General features: G+C 45.7%; 1 protein-coding gene across 3 annotated transcripts in view; it reads left to right on the top strand.

The window, feature by feature from the left end:
* Positions 1 to 13,813, top strand: part of ZFR (zinc finger RNA binding protein) — a 691,036-nt gene extending 677,223 nt beyond the window's left edge. For 2 of the 3 annotated variants that reach the window (XM_086960497.1, XM_086960498.1), the window contains one exon: positions 12,217 to 13,813. In XM_086960497.1, coding sequence (XP_086816623.1) covers positions 12,217 to 12,396 — 180 coding nt within the window. In that variant the 3' untranslated portion in view covers positions 12,397 to 13,813. The remainder of the gene's footprint in view (positions 1 to 12,216) is intronic. The other variant, XR_015309278.1, reaches the window with a different exon arrangement.
* The last annotated feature ends 7,482 nt before the right edge of the window (positions 13,814 to 21,295 follow it).

The following is a 21,295-nucleotide window of genomic DNA, read 5'->3' as shown; positions in this document are numbered from 1 at the left end:
TAGTGAAGTGGTGAGAGGTGAAAGTTAAAAAATACCTGGCTCGTAGGGTAAAAATAAAATGTATTAAACCCTCGGCTGATATTGTTAAAAGGGTGCAGGGTGAGGTTGTTACTGTATTTTAATGTACATCAACCTCAAAAAGTGCTTCGACATGACATGTTTCGGAGTGTGGAAACTCCTTCAGGACGAGGGAGTGCACAAACCTCCTCACCTTACTCACATGTAGTGTAGATGTTAGTGTTAGTTACAAAAATATAATCTACAAAAAACTAGGTGTAATGTTCCTAATTATGTTTTTATAATCCAGAAGTCTGTTGCGCCCAATTGGCGGTAATAGAACAAGACCTGTGAAGATAAAGTGCATGATAAATCAAAACATCACATTAGGACATACAATCTCATCAGAAAAAATGTCTATTCCAAAAAATAAAGGGTAGTCTGTGACCTAGTGTGGTCTGGAACCCTGAAAAAAAAAGAGAAGGACACACATGTAGACTGATACACACACATTTACAAATGGTAAGTCATAAGCTTCTCGTAAGTTGTTGTGTTATAGGAGAAAGGTTAGTTTGTTCAGTGCTTACTTATATAATAAGGCTGGGTGGCCTCATGAGCCCTGCGTGATATTGGGGGTAGTCTTCCGGCTCAGTGCGGCTACCTAGAGGACATAGGAAACTAGAGTCAGGATTCGTAGTTTTTACTTGACGGAAAAATGGGGTAGGTTCCCTACATAACAAACTCACGGTTACAGCATGCTTAGATGGACTGTCATCCCCTCAACGTGGCTCTGACGGTATGCCGTGTGTTCGAAGGTTCGGACCTTATATACTACCCAGAGTGCCCTTAATTGTAGCTTGCTTGGAATCTGATAGTGCCCATAGAAGGAGAGAAACCCTAATTGATTCTCCGGTTGTGCACGGAAGAGATGGGCGTTGTTGCTAGTAAAGCGCGCATGTGCGAGGGAGTAGCGACAACATCTCCTCTCGTTGCAGAGAGGGCGTGTCGCTGATCAGCACGCATGCGCCGAGGAGTAGCGTGAGACCCTGTCTGGGGCGCTAGTGGCATATCGCGCATGCCCCGAAGAGTAGCGTGAGACCCTGTCCGGTCTGCGTTAGCAGCATATCTTCAAAACAGGCAACACCTTTCACTACTTAGGGTGCCAGCAATTAAAGCGTTCATGGAAGGACTTAAACGAGTAATTCCTCCAAGACACCCACCTTCACCAGTCTGGAATCTAAACATTGTTTTAACCAGACTTATGGGACCACCTTTTGAACCACTACACTCATGCGAACTACAATTTCTTACTTGGAAGGTGGCTTTTCTTATTGCCATTACTTCACTTCGAAGAGTTAGCGAGCTGCAAGCCCTAACTATTCAAGAACCATTCATTCAAGTACATGCAAATAGAGTAGTTCTCAGAACAAACCCTAAATTCATGCCAAAGGTAGTATCCCATTTCCATATAAATCAAACAATAGAACTGCCAGTGTTCTTTCAAAACCCACAAACAGTATCTGAAAGGGCCTTGCATACTCTAGATGTCAAAAGAGCTCTGCTATACTATATAGATAGAACCAAGGAATATGTTATTTAAAGGCAAACTCACCTTAACAGTTCCCCCTAGAGCGCATTCCACACGCAAGCTAGGGGCATCCATGGCTTTCCTGGGTAATATTCCTTTACACGAAATTTGTAGAGCAGCCACATGGACAACAACACATACATTTACAAAACACTATTGTGTAGATGTACATTCAAAACAGCAAGCTGCTGTAGGACAGGCTGTTCTCAAAACTCTTTTTCAGACTGCTGCAGCTGACACAGGTAGCCACCGCTAATGGAGATACTGCTATACATTCTATGCACCGATATGAATTCAGCAGCCCACATGCCTCGAACGGAATATGCTACTTACCAGTATGCATCTGTTCTTGGCATGTAGGGCTGCTGACATTCATATCGCCCACACACCTCCTCGGTGCCTGTCGCAGCTGCAGCATTCACTCTTTGCATGGACATCTCTTACTGTACTATACTCCATCTCTGCCACAATGGCGAAAAACAATATGAGGATGCCCATGCGCACTGTAGTCCAAGGGAGGAGCCACCTATCTCGTGATACTTCGAAGACTCTTCCAGGACAACAATATGCAATCATCCGGATCCAATACTAGGCGGCGATCTATGCACAGATATGAATGTCAACAGCCTTACATGCCAAGGATTCAGCTTCCGGAGCCGAGGAACAATCAGAAGACGACTATTTTCTTCCAGCTGGTCAACAGGTCGTGAGTACAAGCATCGACCCTGGTCACCCCCCATACTGGGAAAGGCTTTGGGTCCACCTCCACCTCTGTGTCCAGGTGCACACCAACCAAAACCTTCTGACGCCCGCCTTTTGGCTCGGCAAAGAAGAATCCAAAAAAGCCTCCAGTCGACTCGGGCTCGAGTCAATCTGTAGGTCTCGACAAGCAAAAGGTCATCAAACCGAAACAAACTCCGTCACCGAAGCAGCCCACAGTACCGAAACCGGTCGAGCCGAAAACAAGCTCAGCACTGAAAGAGGTTCCCAAGTCTATCGAACCAAAGACTACTCCGGTTCTGAAGAAAGTCGACCCGAAGTTTGCTTCGGCACCGAAACACACTTCGGCTCCGAAGGTCAATGATTCCAAACGTGCTTCGGGACCAGTAATTCAAGATCCAAAAAGTTCAGATCTGAGAAAGAAACATAACATCAAGTCTTCCGAACCGAAGCCAAAATCTGCTCCAAAGACAATAGACACTAAAACCTAAGCATTTTGGTCCCAAGCAGGATAAATCTGCACCAGAAAAGGATATTTCCGCAGAAGAGCTTTTCCACCCAGATCCAAAGCAAAAGACTCTTCGTAATAATCCAAAGAGTGGACATGTAATTACAGTGCCTGAAAATAGAAAAATGGACTCTCCCAAACCACCTCCAGTTCCTCTTAAAATCATGCTCAAACTTCCCCCATAAGAATTCCTTGACCATTGCTAGAAATACCAATAGATATTTCTCCTGCTCACTCACCATCCATCACACATAGTCCTATACCACAGGATGATGAAGATGATGAAGACCATTATTCACATAGGGAAGAAAGTGAGCAACACATAGATGACCCAGACAATATTCCTGGGCCATCAGATGATCCCTGGGAAGATTATAATGCACCAGATCTGCCACAAGATGACTCATACCCTTCTAGACCATCTCCCCCAGATTACACTATTGGGTTTTACACAGCTCATTCATAGAGCAGCCACTTTTCATGGAGTGGACTTTCATACAGATCCAGTGGAAGAGGACTTCCTTATGGCTACACTACTGTCGTTACATAAAACCACAAACACATTACCAATACTTAGTGGAGTGGTAAAACATGCACCAGAGGTATTCAAAGACCCCGGCGATAGATAGATAGAGTGAGGGCGGTAGATAGAGTGAGGGCGGTAGAGATAGAGTGAGGGCGGGAGAGATAGAGGGAGGGCGGGAGAGATAGAGGGAGGGCGGGAGAGATAGAGGGAGGGCGGGAGAGATAGAGGGAGGGCGGGAGAGATAGAGGGAGGGCGGGAGAGATAGAGGGAGGGCGGGAGAGATAGAGGGAGGGCGGGAGAGATAGAGGGAGGGCGGGAGAGATAGAGGGAGGGCGGGAGAGATGGAAGAGGGAGGGAGGGGGAGAGATGGAAGGAGGGAGGGAGGGGGAGAGATGGAAGGAGGGAGGGAGGGGGAGAGATGGAAGGAGGGAGGGAGGGGGAGAGATGGAAGGAGGGAGGGAGGGGGAGAGATGGAAGGAGGGAGGGAGGGGGAGAGATGGAAGGAGGGAGGGAGGGGGAGAGATGGAGTGAGGGAGGCCGATAGAGGGAGGCCGATAGATAGTGAGGTGGCCTCGTGGTGGTGGTGGTGGACGACGTGGTGGTGGTGGTGGACGACGTGGTGGTGGTGGACGACGTGGTGGTGGTGGACGACTTGGTGGCTGTAGAGGTGGTGGGCGTGGGTGTGGTGGACGACGTGGGTGTGGTGGACTACGTGGACGTCGTGGTCTTTTTGTGTGGTGGATGTGGGTGTGGTGGAGGACGACGTGGTGGTGGTGGATGACGTGGTGGTGGTGGTGGATGACGTGGTGGTGGTGGTGGATGACGTGGTGGTGGACGACGTGGTGGTGATGGTGGACGACGTGGTGGTGGACGACGTGGTGGACGACGACGACGACGTGGTGGTGGTGGTGGTGGTGGTCGACGACGACGTGGTGGTGGTGGTGGACGACGACATGGTGGTGGTGGTGGACGACGTGGTGGTGGATGACGTAGTGATGGTGGTGGACGACGTGGTGGTGGTGGGCGACGTGGTGGTGGTGGTGGACGACGTGGTGGTGGTGCTGGGTGTGGTGGACCTGGTGATGGTGCTGGGTGTGGTGGACGAGGTGGTGGACGGTGTGGTGGTGGTGGTGGAGGTGGGTGTGGTGGTACTCATGCAGGAGTTTGCCAGTAGGCTGTGCAAAATTCAGCAGCTCCTCTAGGCGTTTGTTGCAATGCACGGACTTCACACATAATTTGGCATCACGGTATACTACACAATAAAACATTTCTTAGGACATAATTAAATTAGAAGCTCAAAAGAGCTCTTTCGGCATCTCTGGCAAGTGTGAATGAACAGCACCAGAAACCTCTAAGAAACTAGACAAGAACCAATAGGAATGCGTACAGTGTAGTTTCTGTAAGACTTTCCGAAATTGACCCTAATCAGGACATAACTAAACCTTTCATGTCTATTTTACAACATCTAGACAGCAAAAGACCAGTATCCAATGATGAAAGCGGAGGTGACACCAAAGTAGCAGGAAGCAACAATATAATTTATGGGCGCATTACCCCGGCTTTTTAATCAGGTGTGATCTTGGGCATGACAGCCTTCAGCGAGCAAAGCCAGAAACGGCGGGGGTGGAGCAGCTGATCCTTTGAAGTGGAAGTTTGATGCCGGCTCAGAATTCTAAGAAAGAAACTGGATTTAAGTAACTAGTCACACCTAGGAAACTTGGTTTGCGAGGCACTTCTTGGTGTTTCTTGTAGTTAGGGGTATTATAAGAAACAAACACGCGTCATATCAGAACTGTTATACATGTTTGAAGTTTTCGGCCAACAGTATTACACATTTTTAACATACCCTTTACAACCATAGGCCTAAAAGTCCCGCCGTGCTTACTGATGTTGGCCGAAAAACCTGATTCTGCTTAGTCACACAATGACTCACTGCCAGTGGTAAGCTATACTGTTCTGGTCTTAGAGAAAAACTAAAATCAAGGCTGTGTCAAGCTTGTGGCTCTAAATATGCACAAAATATATGGTGCACATGGGGGCGGGGGGGCAGAGAATGTATGCAGAGCTCTCGAATTCCCATGCAATCCAGGTTATTGCTTTGCATTCTGGGACTTGTAGTTCGGTATATCCCATTATAAAATCACAACCTCGGAATCTTAGATCATCTGTGGCTGCTGTTTTGTTTTCAAGTTAAAATTGCATGCAAAGTCCCCCCTAGGGAGTTAGTGCAATTGACCAACCACCTACAGCTGTATTTCTGCCTTTCTGCAATCTTGTAGGAATTTTGTTAGGCTGAACTGTTGGTTCCAACAAAGAATACCTCGTTCTTTTTTTATTATTCAACTTATTATTGTTTAAGCGCTCTGGGGGGGCATGGAAAGGCACCTTACAGTTTAAAGCCGGTTTGGGGTTGCTTCATATTGGCGGGGTACTTTGTGTCTTCTTGTGATTGCTTTAGAATGTATTCGCTTTCAATGAACTCGGTGCAAAGGGGCGCATTGTGTGTCATGCATGAACCCAATTAAGAGAATTACGCTTAATGGCTTCTCCGGCCTCGCTGGCTACAGACTGTCTGCCCCAAATGTCTGCATGGATGCTGAACAGCTGGCGAGGAATCAGCCCATACAAACCCAAGGCACTGCTGCTGCTGAAGGAGGCAGTGAGTAAGCAAACAAGCACTGTCAAAGTCAAACGCTCTGACTTCTTATACATAAACATGCTCAAGCCTAAAGAGGAGTTCTCAACTTTCCTGAATCTACCAGTGAGCAGCTGATCCTGCCTAGGGGAACATTTACTAACAAGCAGGGGTGACTAGAAGGGCGGGGGGTATAAGGGAGGGGAAGTGCACGTAAACATGCTCAAGCTTAGAGGTGATGAGAACGGCGAGGGGATAAGGGAGGGGGGGGGGGGGGGGGAGTGCACGTAAACATGCTCAAGCTTAAAGAGGAGCGCTCAAGTTTCCTGAATCTGAAGCGCCTGGGAGTGTTTTCACAACACATGTGCCAATCACAAAAACCCCTTCGAGGAGCAGCACTCAATGCCTGGATGTGTAGGGAGGGAGCAGCAAGCCTTTTTAAATAAAGTTAAAACCGGTTGGGCAAATCGGACAGAGCAGGCAGGGGCTGGGACTCCGGCTCACCCACTGATTCCCTTACGGAATCACAAGTTGAGCTGTTTATCAGTTGTGTGCGTTTAGGATGGGGTGGGTGTTTGCATGTCGAGTGCCCCGAAAAACAAACCAGGAACACGAAGCAAGGGCAAGTGCTAAATGCTAAAATGAGGGCAAGAATAAGAAGGGAAAAGAAACGAAGACTGGGAGTACGGGGGTAGACAAGAGATAGTGGGAAAAGAAAAGGCAAAAAAAAAAAAATCAGCAAGTAACTGAGGGCAGAAGCCTCAGAGGAAGGCCGGTGAACATTCCAGTAGACAACTTGCAGAGGGGAGGGGGGAGGTGGAGCAATGTTGGCCGTCGTGGCAAGGGGGAGTTTGGGGAGGTGTGGGGTCAGCGAGAAGGACCTAAAGAGTGTGGGATTATCAATGGAAGAGAGAAAAGAAGGAAGAATAGAAACTGAGACAAGGGGGAAGAAAAAGGAGGAACTCCTTGAGTGTGAGAGGGGACAAGGAACACTAAGCAGGGGCAAGTGCTAAATGCTAAAATGAGGGAAAGCATAAGAAGGGAAAAGAAACTAAGACTGGGAGTACGGGAGCAGACATGAGAGAGTGGGAAAGAAAAGGCAAATATATCAGTAAGTAACTGCGGGCAGAAGCCTCAGGGGAAGCCGGTGAGTTCAGGCGTGCTGGAGGAACCGTGGAGAGGGGAAAGAGATAATGAATCAGAGCTGTAGGGCTGGAAAGAGAGGGAGAGCGTCAAGAGGCCAGTAATCTCAACAAGCTCTCGGCATTGTGTGGCGGGGGAGCGGGTTCCTTTGAAGTCTGATGCTGAGGCTCTGTGCACGTGCCCGGCTCATATGCACTGTAGGCAATCCGCCATTAGGTGCACTTTAGAAAGCCCTTACTTTAATCTCGCCAGCATCCCTAATGGGACTGTTTAGGCGAGACCTAAAAAGTCACATCTCCAACCGTCTGTCTCAACAGTATCTAGGTGCCACAATAGATACCTCCAAAGCAATTACATCCCCCAATCCAACAAGGATACAAAGTATGCAAGCTATTATACAAAAATTCCAGCCACAACACTCACTACTAGCTCCTGTGTTCATGCAACTAATTGGATTGATGGCATCTTGCATTTTCATAGTACAACACGCAAGATTACAAATGCGCTCAATCCAAGAGTGCTTAGCAAGATCTGGTGGTGGTGGATGACCGGACACATCGCTCTCCGCAGTGTTGGAACACCAAAAACCTTTCCAATGGCCGGCCGTTCATAGAGCCTGTTCCAAAAGTGGTGCTAGCCACAGACACATCTCTCACAGGATGGGGAGCTCATTTGGAAGAACACACAGTACAGGGTACATGGACACCGCAGCAAAAGCTACTCAACATAAATCATCTGGCAATTTTTCTAGCTCTAAAATAGTTTCAACATTACCGATCAAGCAAGGCTGTACTAGTCCATACCGACAATATGACAGCCATGTATTACATCCAAAAACAGGGAGGAACACACTCCTTTACAACTCTCCCAGCTGGCACAGAGCATATGGAGATGGGCCATTCCTCAAAAAATCTTTCTGTTAGCAGAACATCTACCAGGAGTTCACAACCCAAGTTGCGGATCTGTTAAGTCGTCAAAGACAACAGATACACAAGTGGGAACTTCATTCTCATGTTCTTCAACCTTTCTTTCATAAGTGGGGCCAACCAGAGATAGATCTGTTCGCCACACACCACAACTCCAAATGGCCAAGCTTCGCCGCCAGATACCCATACCCATTGTCCAAAGGCAATGCGATATGGATGAGTTGGTCAAACAAATTTGCGTACGCTTTTCCAACTCTTCCACTAACTTCGTTAGTGGTACGCAAGCTACAGCAACATTACCTCACAATGATTCTCATAGCACCAACGTGGGCAAGACAACCATGGTACACCACGCTACTACAGCTCTCCGTAGTACCACATCACAAACTAACACAGAACCATGCAGAAATTATGCATCCAGATCCAATGCAGCTCAATCTAGAGATCTGGCTCCTGAACTCTTGGAGTTTGGATATCTAAATTTATCTCCCGATTGCATGAATATCATTAAGGAGGCGAGACGTCCTACCACTAGAGCATGTTATGCAGCAAAATGGAAAAGGTTCATTGTCTATTGCACAAATAACGTCAACCCCTTAGATGTTTCTATACAAAACATAATATGTTACCTCTTACATCTACAAAGATCTAACTTAGCGTATTCCAAAATCAGATTACATCTTGCTGCTATAGTAGCATATCTCCAAAACAGATAACATTTTTCATTGTTTAGAGTACCTGCAATCAAAGCGTTAATGGAAGGGCTTAAACAAATAATTCCTCCCAGAATACCACCCTCTCCAGTATGGAATTTAAATATTCTTCTCACAAGACTTATGGGTCCACCTTTTGAACCATTGCATAAGTGGGAGTTACAGTTTCTTACAAGGAAAGTTGCCTTTTTAGTAGCACTTACCTCACTAAGAATAGTAAGTGAGATCCAGGCATTAACAATTCAAGAACCATTTATACAACTTCACCATAATAAAGTGTTTCTCAAAACAAATTCAAAGTTTCTGCCAAAGGTCATTTCACCGTTCCATCTCAACCAATCAATTCAGTTGCCAGTATTTTTTCCACAACCGTAAACGGTTGCAGAAAGAGCTCTACAGACACTAGATGTAAAAAGAGCACTTCCATACTACATTGATAGGACAACCTTTTCGTAAAACTAATCAACTGTTTGTGTCCTTTTCACCTCCACTTAAAGGCAATCCTATTTCTAAATCGGGCATTGCTAGATGGATTGTTAAGTGTATTCAAATTTGCTACCAAAAAGCAAAACTTACTCTATCCATTCCTCCTAGGGCTCGTTCTACCTGTAAGTTAGGAGCATCTATGGCATTCTTAGGAAACATACCATTAGATGATATCTGTAAAGCAGCTACATGGTCTACTACACACACATTTACAAAACACTATTGTGTAGATGTGCAGGCAAAACAACAAGCAAGTGTGGGCCAGGATGTACTAAAAACATTATTTCAGACTACTGCAACAGATGTGGGTGGCCGCCGCTAAGGGAGAAACTGCTGTGCAATCTATGCAACAGTGTATGGTCTGCAGCCCATATGCCTCAAACGGAAAATGCTACTTACCAGTATGCATCTGTTATTGGCATGTAGGGCTGCAGAACCACACACGCCCACCCGGCTACCTATATCTGTTCCAGTATTATCTTATTTAGATACACAACACATGGTCATTTTTATCTGTACTTATACAACTCCATCATGTGCCCAATGGAGAAAACAATCGGACGATGGAGTCGATGATCATGCGCACTACGGTCTAAGGGAGGAGTCATCCAGCAAACAAAGACTCTTCCAAGACAACAACAAAGTGTAATCATCCGGGCCCACCACCAGATGATGATCTAATGCAACAGTGTGTGGTTCTGCAGCCCTACATGCCAAGAACAGATGCATACTGGTAAGTAGCATTTTCCTTTGTACATGGGCATCCTTCTGGTAGCAAGAGGGTAAGTCGAGCAGCACACAACCCAACCTCGACTTGAAACAAAAACACACAATTATGCAAGCTTAGAGAAGAGTCTTTGGTGATGACTGATGCAGTCAACAAAGAAGGTTGTGGTGTAAAACTTAATTCAAATGTAAACACACTCAGACTGCGTGCCAAAGCTCCTCTTACACCTTGGCTCTGCCTGTGTCCTGAACCCATCATTGTCCAACCTGGCCAAGGAATCCTATTCAGATGATAAACTTAAGTCTTTTCAGCATCTCGCTACACCATCCACTAGCACAGAAAGAAATGGAAGACCACTCAAATTGGAGTCTTTCACAAAACACTTATTATGACACACTGCTTTGCTAAATACTTAATTCCAAAAGGGTAGCTTGCCAGTGAGCTGGATTTAGCGCCAGTCACACCTCCTTATCCTGAAACACACTAGTAGTTGGACATTTCTCATAGCAGGGTATCTTACGGATATTCGACTTGAAGCTGAGGCCCACTGGCATTGCTCCATCACAGTGCAAAAGTATTTTCCTTACTAGGGTACCTTTAGCATTTCACAGCAGGGCACGTTCTCACCAGCAGACCTTACCTAATCCACTTAGTAGTTACTTAAGAGGGTTTTCCGCTGTCTTTTGGCTAGGTTTGCCCTATAGGAATACCATACACATGCATACATCTACATACTTAAGTCTGGCATCCTTCCCCGGCCTCACATTTTTGATCACCTTCAAGCACACTTTATGTTGAGTTTAAAAACTTGTGGATTATGTCGAGGAGTTTTCTTGGGCAGGCAGTCTTTCTAATTAGGACTGCCGATTATCGTTAAGAATTCTACCTGATGTATTTATACATACGGTGGGGCATCTAATCCGTATTTGTTTTGTTTAGCGTTTGAGCATGCTTGTTCTTCAAACTTCTTGCCACTCTAAAGAACCCCACATAACACAAGAAAAAGATGGACTCTCACTTTGTATATAGATAAGGCGCTTTGTAGAAGATCATATCGGGAGTACATCCATTTCATTTGTGGGTATCATTTAAGATGGGTCCAAGATACCCCACCAGGTTAAGTTAGAACTCTGATCTGCCTTTTCATCTAACTGTCAAAACACACACATTCAGTCTCTCTGGCTGAGCAGTGAGTTCATAATGTAGTCAATAACCAACCAATCACTGTTTTTGTTATTATTACTTCTTGCAGGAGATATTGGTTCCATTGAATGTTCATGCACATTCAACCAGGGCAATGGAAACGTCATTTGACATTTAAAGGCATGTATTTGTCAGACAGATGGTCTGGGAGATGAGGTTTATCCCCGAAATTCACTCTGGAAGCTCCTAGCTTTTGTTGTGTCCTCATACTGCAGTGCACAATTTGGCTAAACTGTTTTAGGATTTTTTTTAACTTAAATTATATTCTTTCCGCTGCAGCCTTTATCTTTTTCTGTGTTTCTTAAATGGTGTAGCTGTGCAATCTGACCATGTTATTTCCCTGTAAAGTGTTTTTTAACCTTAGAAATGTTCCCGGTAGTCATACCAGGAATCCTAGTTCCATTTGACGTACTAGTTTCAAAGACAAACCTTTCATACATTAGTTAATGTAGCCCACCCATGTTATTTTAAAGGCAGCAAGAGATATTGAAAGGCGTAAGCTTCACTCAGCAAGATCATCTTCGGGTTTTATGCAAGCACTGAAGTGGTAATTGTAATCAGATTAAGGGAGCCAATTAAAAATACCAGTGCGGCACATCTGTTGTTGAAATGATACTCCCAAGGTGTGAATGAAGTTCCTCTTACTTAAAAAAAAAATCAAGAATACCACCTGATCACTTCTGCTTTTTCTTGGATTGATCAGTCAGTAGTATTAATTGGAAGTATAACAAGGTAGCACACAGCCAGCGTACGGGTATCCTGACCATAGTCAATCTGGGAGAGTCCGCATACTTAAAGCACTTGGCACTTGTTTTGAGGGACCCAGTAGTAAACTCCTAAAAGGTTATGCCCAGTAACAGCTGACCAAAAAATGATTTCACAGTAGAAACACATCCATTTTAGCTATTGGATCATATTAAAGCTACAAAGGTTTTAAAGTTTTAATTAATGAGATTGTGTGACGTTTTACAAGTCATTTTGTCTCAAGATAACATGAATGTATTATACTATAAAAAAAAAGTAACTGTTTTTTTTTTTCCACAGTTTGCATTGAGACTTCTTGCATTCCGTCAAATACACAAAGTTCTTGGGATGGATCCACTGCCTCAGATGAATCAACGTTTTAATATTCACAGCAACCGTAAAAGAAGGCGCGACAGTGATGGTGTTGATGGATTTGAAGCTGAGGGGAAAAAAGACAAAAAAGACTTTGATAGCTCCTAAAAATAATAGCAAACAGCAACTTTCTTTGCAAATTCAGCAAACAATGTACTGACTAATCTAACCAAGAGAACTTTCGTTGAACACAAGTATTGTAATAACCTTAATATTTTCCCTCCGTTAAACAATCCTAACAATATGTGAGCATTTTCTGAATATTAAACATTTAAAGTGTTCTTGCTTAGAAAATGAAAATTATTTTCAACCTGTTGTTCCCTACTGTGTTTTAAATCTAGATCCTTGTTTTGAAGGATTTTGAAAGAATCGGAACAAAGGTATTTTTTCAGCAGCAAAACGTGGTAATGGCTAAATGTTATGAGTACAATCTAGTGCTCCTGCCCTTTTTCCAGGTTTTATTATATAATGTATTGTCTCTGTAAATCCTCACTGTACCTAATGAAGAATACGAGCTTCAGTTGCTATCCTTAGGTATTTTTTACTTTAAAGATTTATGGCGTATAACTCTAGTTGTAATTTACTTTGTGTAAAAGAGTATAAACCCTACTTTATTTCTAATATTTTATTATAGATATTTTGTTTTCCTTGAATGTGATACTGCTGAATTTTTCTGGTCCATTTTCTTTCTGTGAAGGATTACAGCGCAAAAGGTCACCCAGCCGTTTAAGTGATCAGAAATAAATGTTTCTGCAGATGTTGTGACATTTTTTCTTAAGTGTGATATTGGAGTGCAATTAAAAGCACTTTAAGCAAATATAGTTTGTGTGTTTGCTAGATGAAAGTGAGAATGTATATACATATATATATATATGGTCTTGCAACAGTTTTAAAGCAGCTGCACAACTGGAAAAAAATGCATGATAGTTTTAATAGAAGGGCTTTTAAAATGTTCATTATAGGAAAACACCTATATTTGCTCTATGTATGAATAATTTTACATTGTAAGGATAAAATAATGTCTGTATTCTGTAAACTTTGTTTACTTTGCAGTCAAGTATATGTATATTTATTTTCAGTAGGAAATTCTGTACATTAACCAGTTTTCTTGCGCTGGATAGAAGTTTTGATTTTTAACAGTAACGCAAAATCGTTATTCCATCAGCAGTCAGGCAATATAAATTGCCCCAGAGTTATGTTTCGGATTCTTATCATTGCTGCTGTTCTTGAATACTCTAATTTAAGGTGGCACATACGCCCAGATAGCAGGGTAAAACCGATGAGGCTCAAAAAGCTCCTTTGTATCCTTACTTCTATCATGACAACTATTTTTTCTTCTGCGTGTTGGAAGCAAAACAGGAAATTATTTTACCAGGTCGTTGTTGATCAGTATGCTTCCCTTTTGAAAGATGAATATTTTGACAGTTGTGTAATGAAGGGTACCTTGTACTGCTGATATATGTTCTGGTACACGTGTCAATTGTCAGTACGTTAGTGAAAACTAAAATAAAAATGTAAATGTACACTCAGACTTTACATTTATTGAAGAGTAGAACTTTAATTTGTATTAATCATAAAAGTGGTTTTAAAAGATGGACTCTCACTTTGTATATAGATACAGCACTTTATAGAAGTTTTTATGTCACATATGTGACTATGGTAACATAATCATAACTTTAAAAGACCTGTATGTAGAACCGTGGTAGCTGGAATATGTATTTAAAGCTGGCAAAAGAGAGGAGGACATATGGACATCTGTGGCCAAATTATCTCTTAACTACTCAAGAGTAAGTGCTTTACTCTAGTTCACAGCCACTAAACGAATTAATGGAAAATAAAAAAAGTTGTTTATTTCTTGGCAGGGTTGATAGGAATAGGGTAGATGTTTTGTTGGTTCCACACAGACCCACTTAATAAATGAATATCAGTAATGTACGAAGCATACACAGTCGAGTAGAGGCACACTGATTGCGCTGTACGTCTTGTAATTTATTTAAAAACACATTCTTCGCATCCTAATGCAGCAGAGAGCAATGAAGGGCTCTCCCTGCACTTGGGAATGGTAACAAATGCCTGAGAGGTCCAGGTTAAAGGTACAGTAGTGACGTGGTAAAGGGGAGATGTAGAGGCTTGTAAGGTCATTAGGAAGCTCTTCAAAGAAGAATCAAATACCTCCAACTCAATTACATACTTAAGACATACATGACGCCACATAGGATACATGTTGCCTATGGAGGTAACCCTTCTCCCACATGCAGCATCATGGATGCTGATTTTGTCCCCATCGTGTGGGATTTCCCCCAGTATTGGGAGGAGGTCCTTTCCGCATGATCTCCACACTTGGGCGCTCCCCCCTCAATCCTTGGAGGCTTGTGTTTTGGGATTATTTCCGCGACTGGCCTTGAACAAAGTGGGCACTAGGTTCCTAGATTTAGCCCTAGTATTGGCCAGACGACAAATAGCAATGGCTTGGAAATTGGCGGGAGGACCGAAGGTCCAGGCCTAGAGTGCAGATGTAGCCCCGTGGGTAAGGGCGGAGGAGAGCGCATTGATTAGGGAAAAGGGTAGAGGGGTGAGGATCTGTCCCATGGCAGGTTTATGGCCTGAGGTGTTTATAGCATGGGGGTACATGAGACCGAATCTGGAGAAGATCAAGAAATGGGCACAGATAAATCTGAAGATGGGGAGACTGGGGTACCAGCTGACCAGGACGGCTAGACGACCTACGGATGAAACGAGAAGTGAGCAAGTGGGACTGAGGCCAGAGATATTCGCCACCACATATGGTGAGTGGCTTTCGGGTACCCCTGCACACTATATAATAAAAGATCGAGACTGACCAAAGATATCGCATAACATTGGTTTGAAGGGGCCGGCGCCCGAGCATAAATGTTCGCCCATTGGGGTCTTCAACCTCACCACCACCTGCAGATATCTTAGTTGACAGAGAACAGCAGTCCCTGGGTACTGACACAGGACCAGGTGTTGCCGATCAAGTCCTTCACCCGCTTCCTTGCTCTTATCCGCCCTTTTCCCCCTTCTTTTTTCCCTTTTCCCCTTCTTTTTTCCCTTTTCCCCTTCCTTTCCTCTGTGGGACTTTATTTGCAGATTGGCACCTTTAAATCATTGTTACAGGACTGACTATTAAGAGAACCTCTTTGAATATTACATTAACTTTTTTTCTGTGACGCTTTCTTTTAATTTTATTTGGAAAATCAAAAAGAGGTATCCTGCTGTTAATACTGGTAAGGCCTAGTAGGGATATTTGATTGTGGAAGACTGAGTGTTATTCATTGCAAAGAAGCCTAGACGATACTGTAAACTGATTCTCATGTCGTGATGATGTACATGTACAATGACAACATGGCAATAAAAAAGTACTTTAAAAAAAGAGAAGCTATTCAAAGAAGACATATAAGGGGTTGGTTAAAGGGGAGAAATCAATGCCAAGAAGTAAAATGCCAGGTGAGTGGGGGAGGTCATAGGAAATGAGGCTCTTAGGAGAGTGGAGTGTGTTGGGATGAGTGTATGGGTGGTGCAGAGTAGAGGACCACAGAGGAGAGATGAAGAACAGAAGAGTAGTAGTGTGCAGAGGAGTGTATTGTGGAGCTCTCATGGAGCAGCAGTGTGTACAGGATTTAAGGAAAGGTGCTGTGGACACACGTTTACAGGAGAGAACTGCAGATGTAAGGAAACAGATGCCTGGTGGAGGATGGATTAAGGGAGAGAGAGCGCTAAGAGATTTGTACTGGAGGTTATAGCGTACAAAAATCGTTGACAATTGCACCATGTATTTTTCATGCTAGATGGCAATGGCTAGGTTGTTTGTAAGATCAAATCATATGTCATGCTTATTATGTAATGATATTGAATCTGTTGATCATTAATTGAGAACTTAACATTTGTTTTACGCAATGAGTTACTTTAGAGCCTTTTTTTTTTAAGTTGCAGTATTTTAAATTGATACATTCCCTTGGTAGATTTCAACTGATATATTTTTTTAGAATGTATTATTCAATACTTTGATTTTGCAATTTGTTTTAGAATATACTTTTGTATTTTTGTATGTTTTTCTTTGAAAAGTAAATAAACTAAGTGCAATAAAAAATAAAGTAAATTAGGGTTCCTCTCCCAACATCTATAAGCTCTGCAAAAGGAGTCATGCAGCCAGTTTTGCAGCGTGAATCTTTCTGGATTCACTATGCTGTGCATGATTCCGCGATCTGGTGGTTGGGTCCGGATTCGTAGTCTTTTTTCTCTTCTTTTTTTTTTTTTTGTAGCCCAGGTGGGCGTCGACTTCCCACCATTTGGTGCACCTTCGTGAGGTCGGCACGCTTCCTGCGGAAGCTCCCACCCTTGGGCGCCATCTTCAGATTCTTTTTTCCGCCGTTGGGTCTGGATCGTCGCATGAAGCTCCGGAGAAGTTTCAGGAGAAAAGAAGGAAATACACCAAGTTTTTGAGGAAGAAGTACCGAGGGAAGTCGGAGAAGAAGACCTCCTAGAGCCAGAACGAAGGAAGAGGAAAAATCCTCGTGGTACTCGACGGCCAAGGAGAAAGCGCGCCCGGGGGCCCCCTGAGCGAGCACATGGACAACACCCCATTCAAGTTCTGCCGTAATTGCCACCACAAGTACGCGCAGAAGGACCAGCATCCGGTCTGCAACCTCTGCCTGCCGATCGACCACTCCAGCGAGGATTGCAACGCCTGTTCAATCTTCACGCCAAAGACTCTGAGAGTTCGAGAGAGACAGAGGGTGGCCCACCACACGATGCAAGGGAAAGGGACCACGCCGAGCCTCTACCAGCTGGGTGCCTCCTCCGACGAAGAGGAGAACATCGCAGAGGGACCAGATGACTTCATGGTCTTAGAGACCGATGTGAGACCTTCAAAAAAGATAGGAGAGTCTACGACCCATAAAACCCAGACAGGGCCGAAAAAGCCTGAGGGAGAACCCCGAAAAGCAGAGGCTAAGTCCTCGAAAGGAGCGCCGGCGACGAAAGTTTCGACGTCCGAAGCCGCATCCTCCGAAAGGCCCAGCGGATCCTTCGAAAAGGACTCCTAGATGGCAAAGACCAGCGACAAACAAAGGTCGTCGAAGCAGGCCCTCGAGAAGGGACCCTCGAGCGACAAGACGCTCAGAACGGCCTCGACGTCGAAGGTACCGTCGAAGAGACCTGCCGAAAAGCTCGACGCAGAGCAAGCGGCAGAGATGGAGAAAAAGAGAAGAAGGCTCGAGGCCGAAATGGAGAGTATGCTCCAGAGGAAGAGAGCCTTCGAGGAAACAATGAAGAACTATACGATTCCCTCGAAGACCGCTGCGACCGCCGAAGAGGTAGAGGTGCAGGAGGACTTCGAAGCCGAGGAACCGCCGAAAACTCCAAACCCCGCAGATGAGGGAGAAGAGGAGGATTTCTACCGCTCGGAAGGAGATTACCTCCGCGAGAGCTACTACTCAGAATCCTCGGCGTCGCTAGAGGAAGAATGGCAGGATCTCGAGGCCGATAACCCCGAGGAACCTGTGGAGACATACCCTTCGAGGCCTTCGCCGCCAGACGACATCGGGGCTTACTATGAGGTCGTTAAGAAGGCTGCAGCAGTCTACAATGTGAAGTTGGAGGAGGAACAGACAAAAGCTGACTTCCTGCTAGAGACTTTGCTCCCTTCACAGACGAAAAGCAGCTTCCTGCCCATGCTGAAGAGCGTCACGGCCCAAGGGACTGAAGCCTTCAAGGAACCGGCCACATGCAGGTCAGTGACCCCGAGGACGGAGAAGAAATAAAAGTTCTCCTCCGAGGACCCCCCTTATATCCAGGGCACCGTGGCAGCTGACTCCATAATCGCGGCAACGGCCAGAAGAAGGGCCAACGTGCCAACCACATCTGGGCCACCACCTGATGAGGAAAGCAGGAGGATGGACCTCACTGGACGGAAAATTGAAAGAAATGCCGCTATGCATTGAAGGATGGCAAACTCCAATGCACTCCTGAATAGACACCAATATCAGCACTGGGATGAGATGAGCCAGTTGCTGAAACACATGCCTGAGGAGTACAGGCAGAGGGCAGCCCACCTCGTGGAGGGGGGAAAGGACATAGCAAACGCATGCCTGAAGACAGCCCTAGATGGGGCAGAAACATCTAGCAGGCTGATGGCCATAGGCATCACTGAGAGAAGGCAAGCCTGGCTCAGAATATCAGGTTTCAAGGCAGAAGTGCAAAATAACATCCTGAACACCCCCTTTAACGGGGAGACGTTGTTCGGGCCATCAGTAGATGACAAACTGGCTCAGCTGAAGAAGGACAATGAGACAGCCAAATCGATGGGAGCCCTACAATTCAGGGGGATGCGGAGAGGCACCCCCACAATGAGACCAAATGGTAGAGGGGGTAACCAGCAATCACATTCGCAACAGTCGCACCACCATGGTCAACAGAGTGACAACCAACGGCACCAGGGTCAACAGAGGCAGAATTGGAACTCCCAGAATAGGGGCCAGTCCTTCCGAGGGAGAGGAAACGGACGGGGCCAGAGACGGAGAGGTGGTGATCAACCCCCCCAAAAGTGACTCCGTGAAGGAGGCGCTCACCCGCCCAAAGCCTCAGGGGGGAGAGCACCAACAGCTAAGGGGAGGCTCACACAGACACGGCTCAAGAGAACACACAACACCAGTAGGGGGAAGGTTGAGATTTTTTCTACACGAATAGAGAAAAATAACCACAGACAAGTGGATACTAAGCATTATACAGCACGGATACTGCATAGAGTTGGAAAAATATCCACCAAGCAGAAAGCCAAAGAGAAGGGGTCACAAGGGCAAAGAACTGCAGTTGCTCCAAGAGGAAGCTCAAGAACTGCTCCTCAAAGAGGCCATAGAACAAGTCCCGCACAGAGAACGGAACAAGGGGGTGTACTCAAACTACTTCCTAGTACCAAAGGCGGACGAAAGCCTAAGACCCATCTTGGACCTACGCTTCCTGAACACCTACGTAAAAACTCAAAAGTTCAAGATGACTTCCCTGCAAGAGGTCATCCCACAAATAAGGCCCGGGGACTACTTGTCCACGATAGACCTAAAAGACGCATACCTGCACATTCCCATGAACAGGAAACTCAAACACATGTTAAGATTCAAGGTGAACGAAGACCACTACCAGTTCACAACCCTGGCTTTCGGGCTCAAGTCAGCGCCAAGGGTCTTTACCAAATGCCTCGCGGTGGTGGCCGCACACCTACGAAGGGAGGGCATACACGTGTACCCCTACCTGGACGACTGGCTCGTGAAAGCAAGCTCTTACACGAGATGCAAAGCCCACGCAGAACAGGTCACAAGAACGCTCACGAACCTGGGCTTCTCCATCCACTGGAGGAAGTGCTCCATGGACCCGGAACAAGTGAAAATCTTCCTGGGAGCCCTGATCAACACGGTCGAATGCAGAGTGACACCCAGCGAGAAGAGAACACTCAGCCTGCTGAGGGAGAAACGTCACTACCAGAAGGGGCAAGTTCTGACAGTGAGGACGGTGAGCAAGATCTTGGGGATGATGGCGTCATGCATCCACCTGGTCCCCAATGTTCGGCTAAAGATGAGACCACTACAGGAGTGGCTGCAACAGCAATGGTCACAAGCAGAAGGAAGTTGGGAAGATCTAGTGGTTGTTACGCACAATGTGCAGGAGGAGATGAAATGGTGGACGAAGGAGAATATAACGATGGGGAAGCCTCTAACGCCACCGGACCCAACTGTGACCATCACCACAGACGCATCCCAGAAAGGATGGGGCGCACATATGAACAGGCTCAGAGTGAGGGGTCTGTGGAACCCAGGAGATGCGGTCAAGCACATCAACTACCTGGAACTGAAAACAGTGTTGCTGGCCCTCAAGGCCTTCCAAAAGCACCTTTACAACAAAAGGGTGATGATACAGACAGACAACACCACAACGATGTTTTACATCAACAAGCAAGGGGGGACTCAGTCATTCCCTCTGTCGAGCTTGGCTCAAGAAATATGGAGATGGGCGATCCCACTCAGGATAGACCTGCTTGCCATACACCTGCCAGGGAAGGACAATGTGGAAGCGGATTGGCTCAGCAGGCAAGCATCGGTGTCCCACGAATGGGAACTGAACAACCAAGAGACAGAGAACCTGTTCAGGAGGTGGGGCACACCAACAATAGACCTGTTTGCAACACGCCAGAATGCAAAATGCCAACACTTTGCATCGAGGGAACAGGAACCAATGTCCCATGGGAATGCCCTATGGATAAGCTGGTCAAAGAAATTTGCCTACGCTTTTCCACCGATGCCACTGATCCCCAGAGTCCTGAACAAGTGCAGGTCGAGCAACATGACTCTCATCCTGGTGGCTCCCCAATGGGCGAGGCAGACTTGGTACTCTCAGATTATGGAGATGTCGCAGGGCAGGGCAAACAAGTTCCCAAAAAGAAGAGACCTTCTCTCCATGGAAGGAGGACAAGTTCTACACCCAGAACCAGAAAGCCTCTGCCTGTCAGCGTGGCTCCTGAGGACTTAGAGTTCGCACATCTAAAACTACCAGAGAGCACACTTCGGGTGCTGAGAGAAGCAAGGAGACCCAGCACGCGGAAGTGCTATGGGGAGAAATGGAAGAGGTTCACGCAGTGGTGCCATAGGAAAAACTTGGAGAGAAAACTGACTAGAGTCTACAGTACTCAGATACCTCACGCACCTGATCAAAGCCAAACTAAGCTCGTCCTCGCTGAGGGTTCACCTGGCAGCGATTGTGGCATACACAAGAGGAGAAACAGGGAGAAGTTTCTTCACTTCTAGAGTGGTCAAAAGGTTCTTGGAAGGAGCGAAGAGAATAGCGCCACCCAAGAGGATGCCGCCGCCGGCATGGAACTTGAACGTGGTACTGACGGAACTCATGAAGCCACCGTTTGAACCCATCCATAAAGCGTCACTACAAATGCTGACAATGAAGACAGCCTTTCTAGTAGCAATAACATCGCTACGCAGAGTGAGCG

The sequence above is a fragment of the Lissotriton vulgaris genome, chromosome 3_1, assembly GCF_964263255.1.
Source record: "Lissotriton vulgaris chromosome 3_1, aLisVul1.2, whole genome shotgun sequence".
Lineage (NCBI taxonomy): Eukaryota > Metazoa > Chordata > Amphibia > Caudata > Salamandridae > Lissotriton > Lissotriton vulgaris.
The sequence above is the reverse complement of the archived record's forward strand: the minus strand, read 5'-3'. Positions and strand labels throughout refer to the sequence as shown.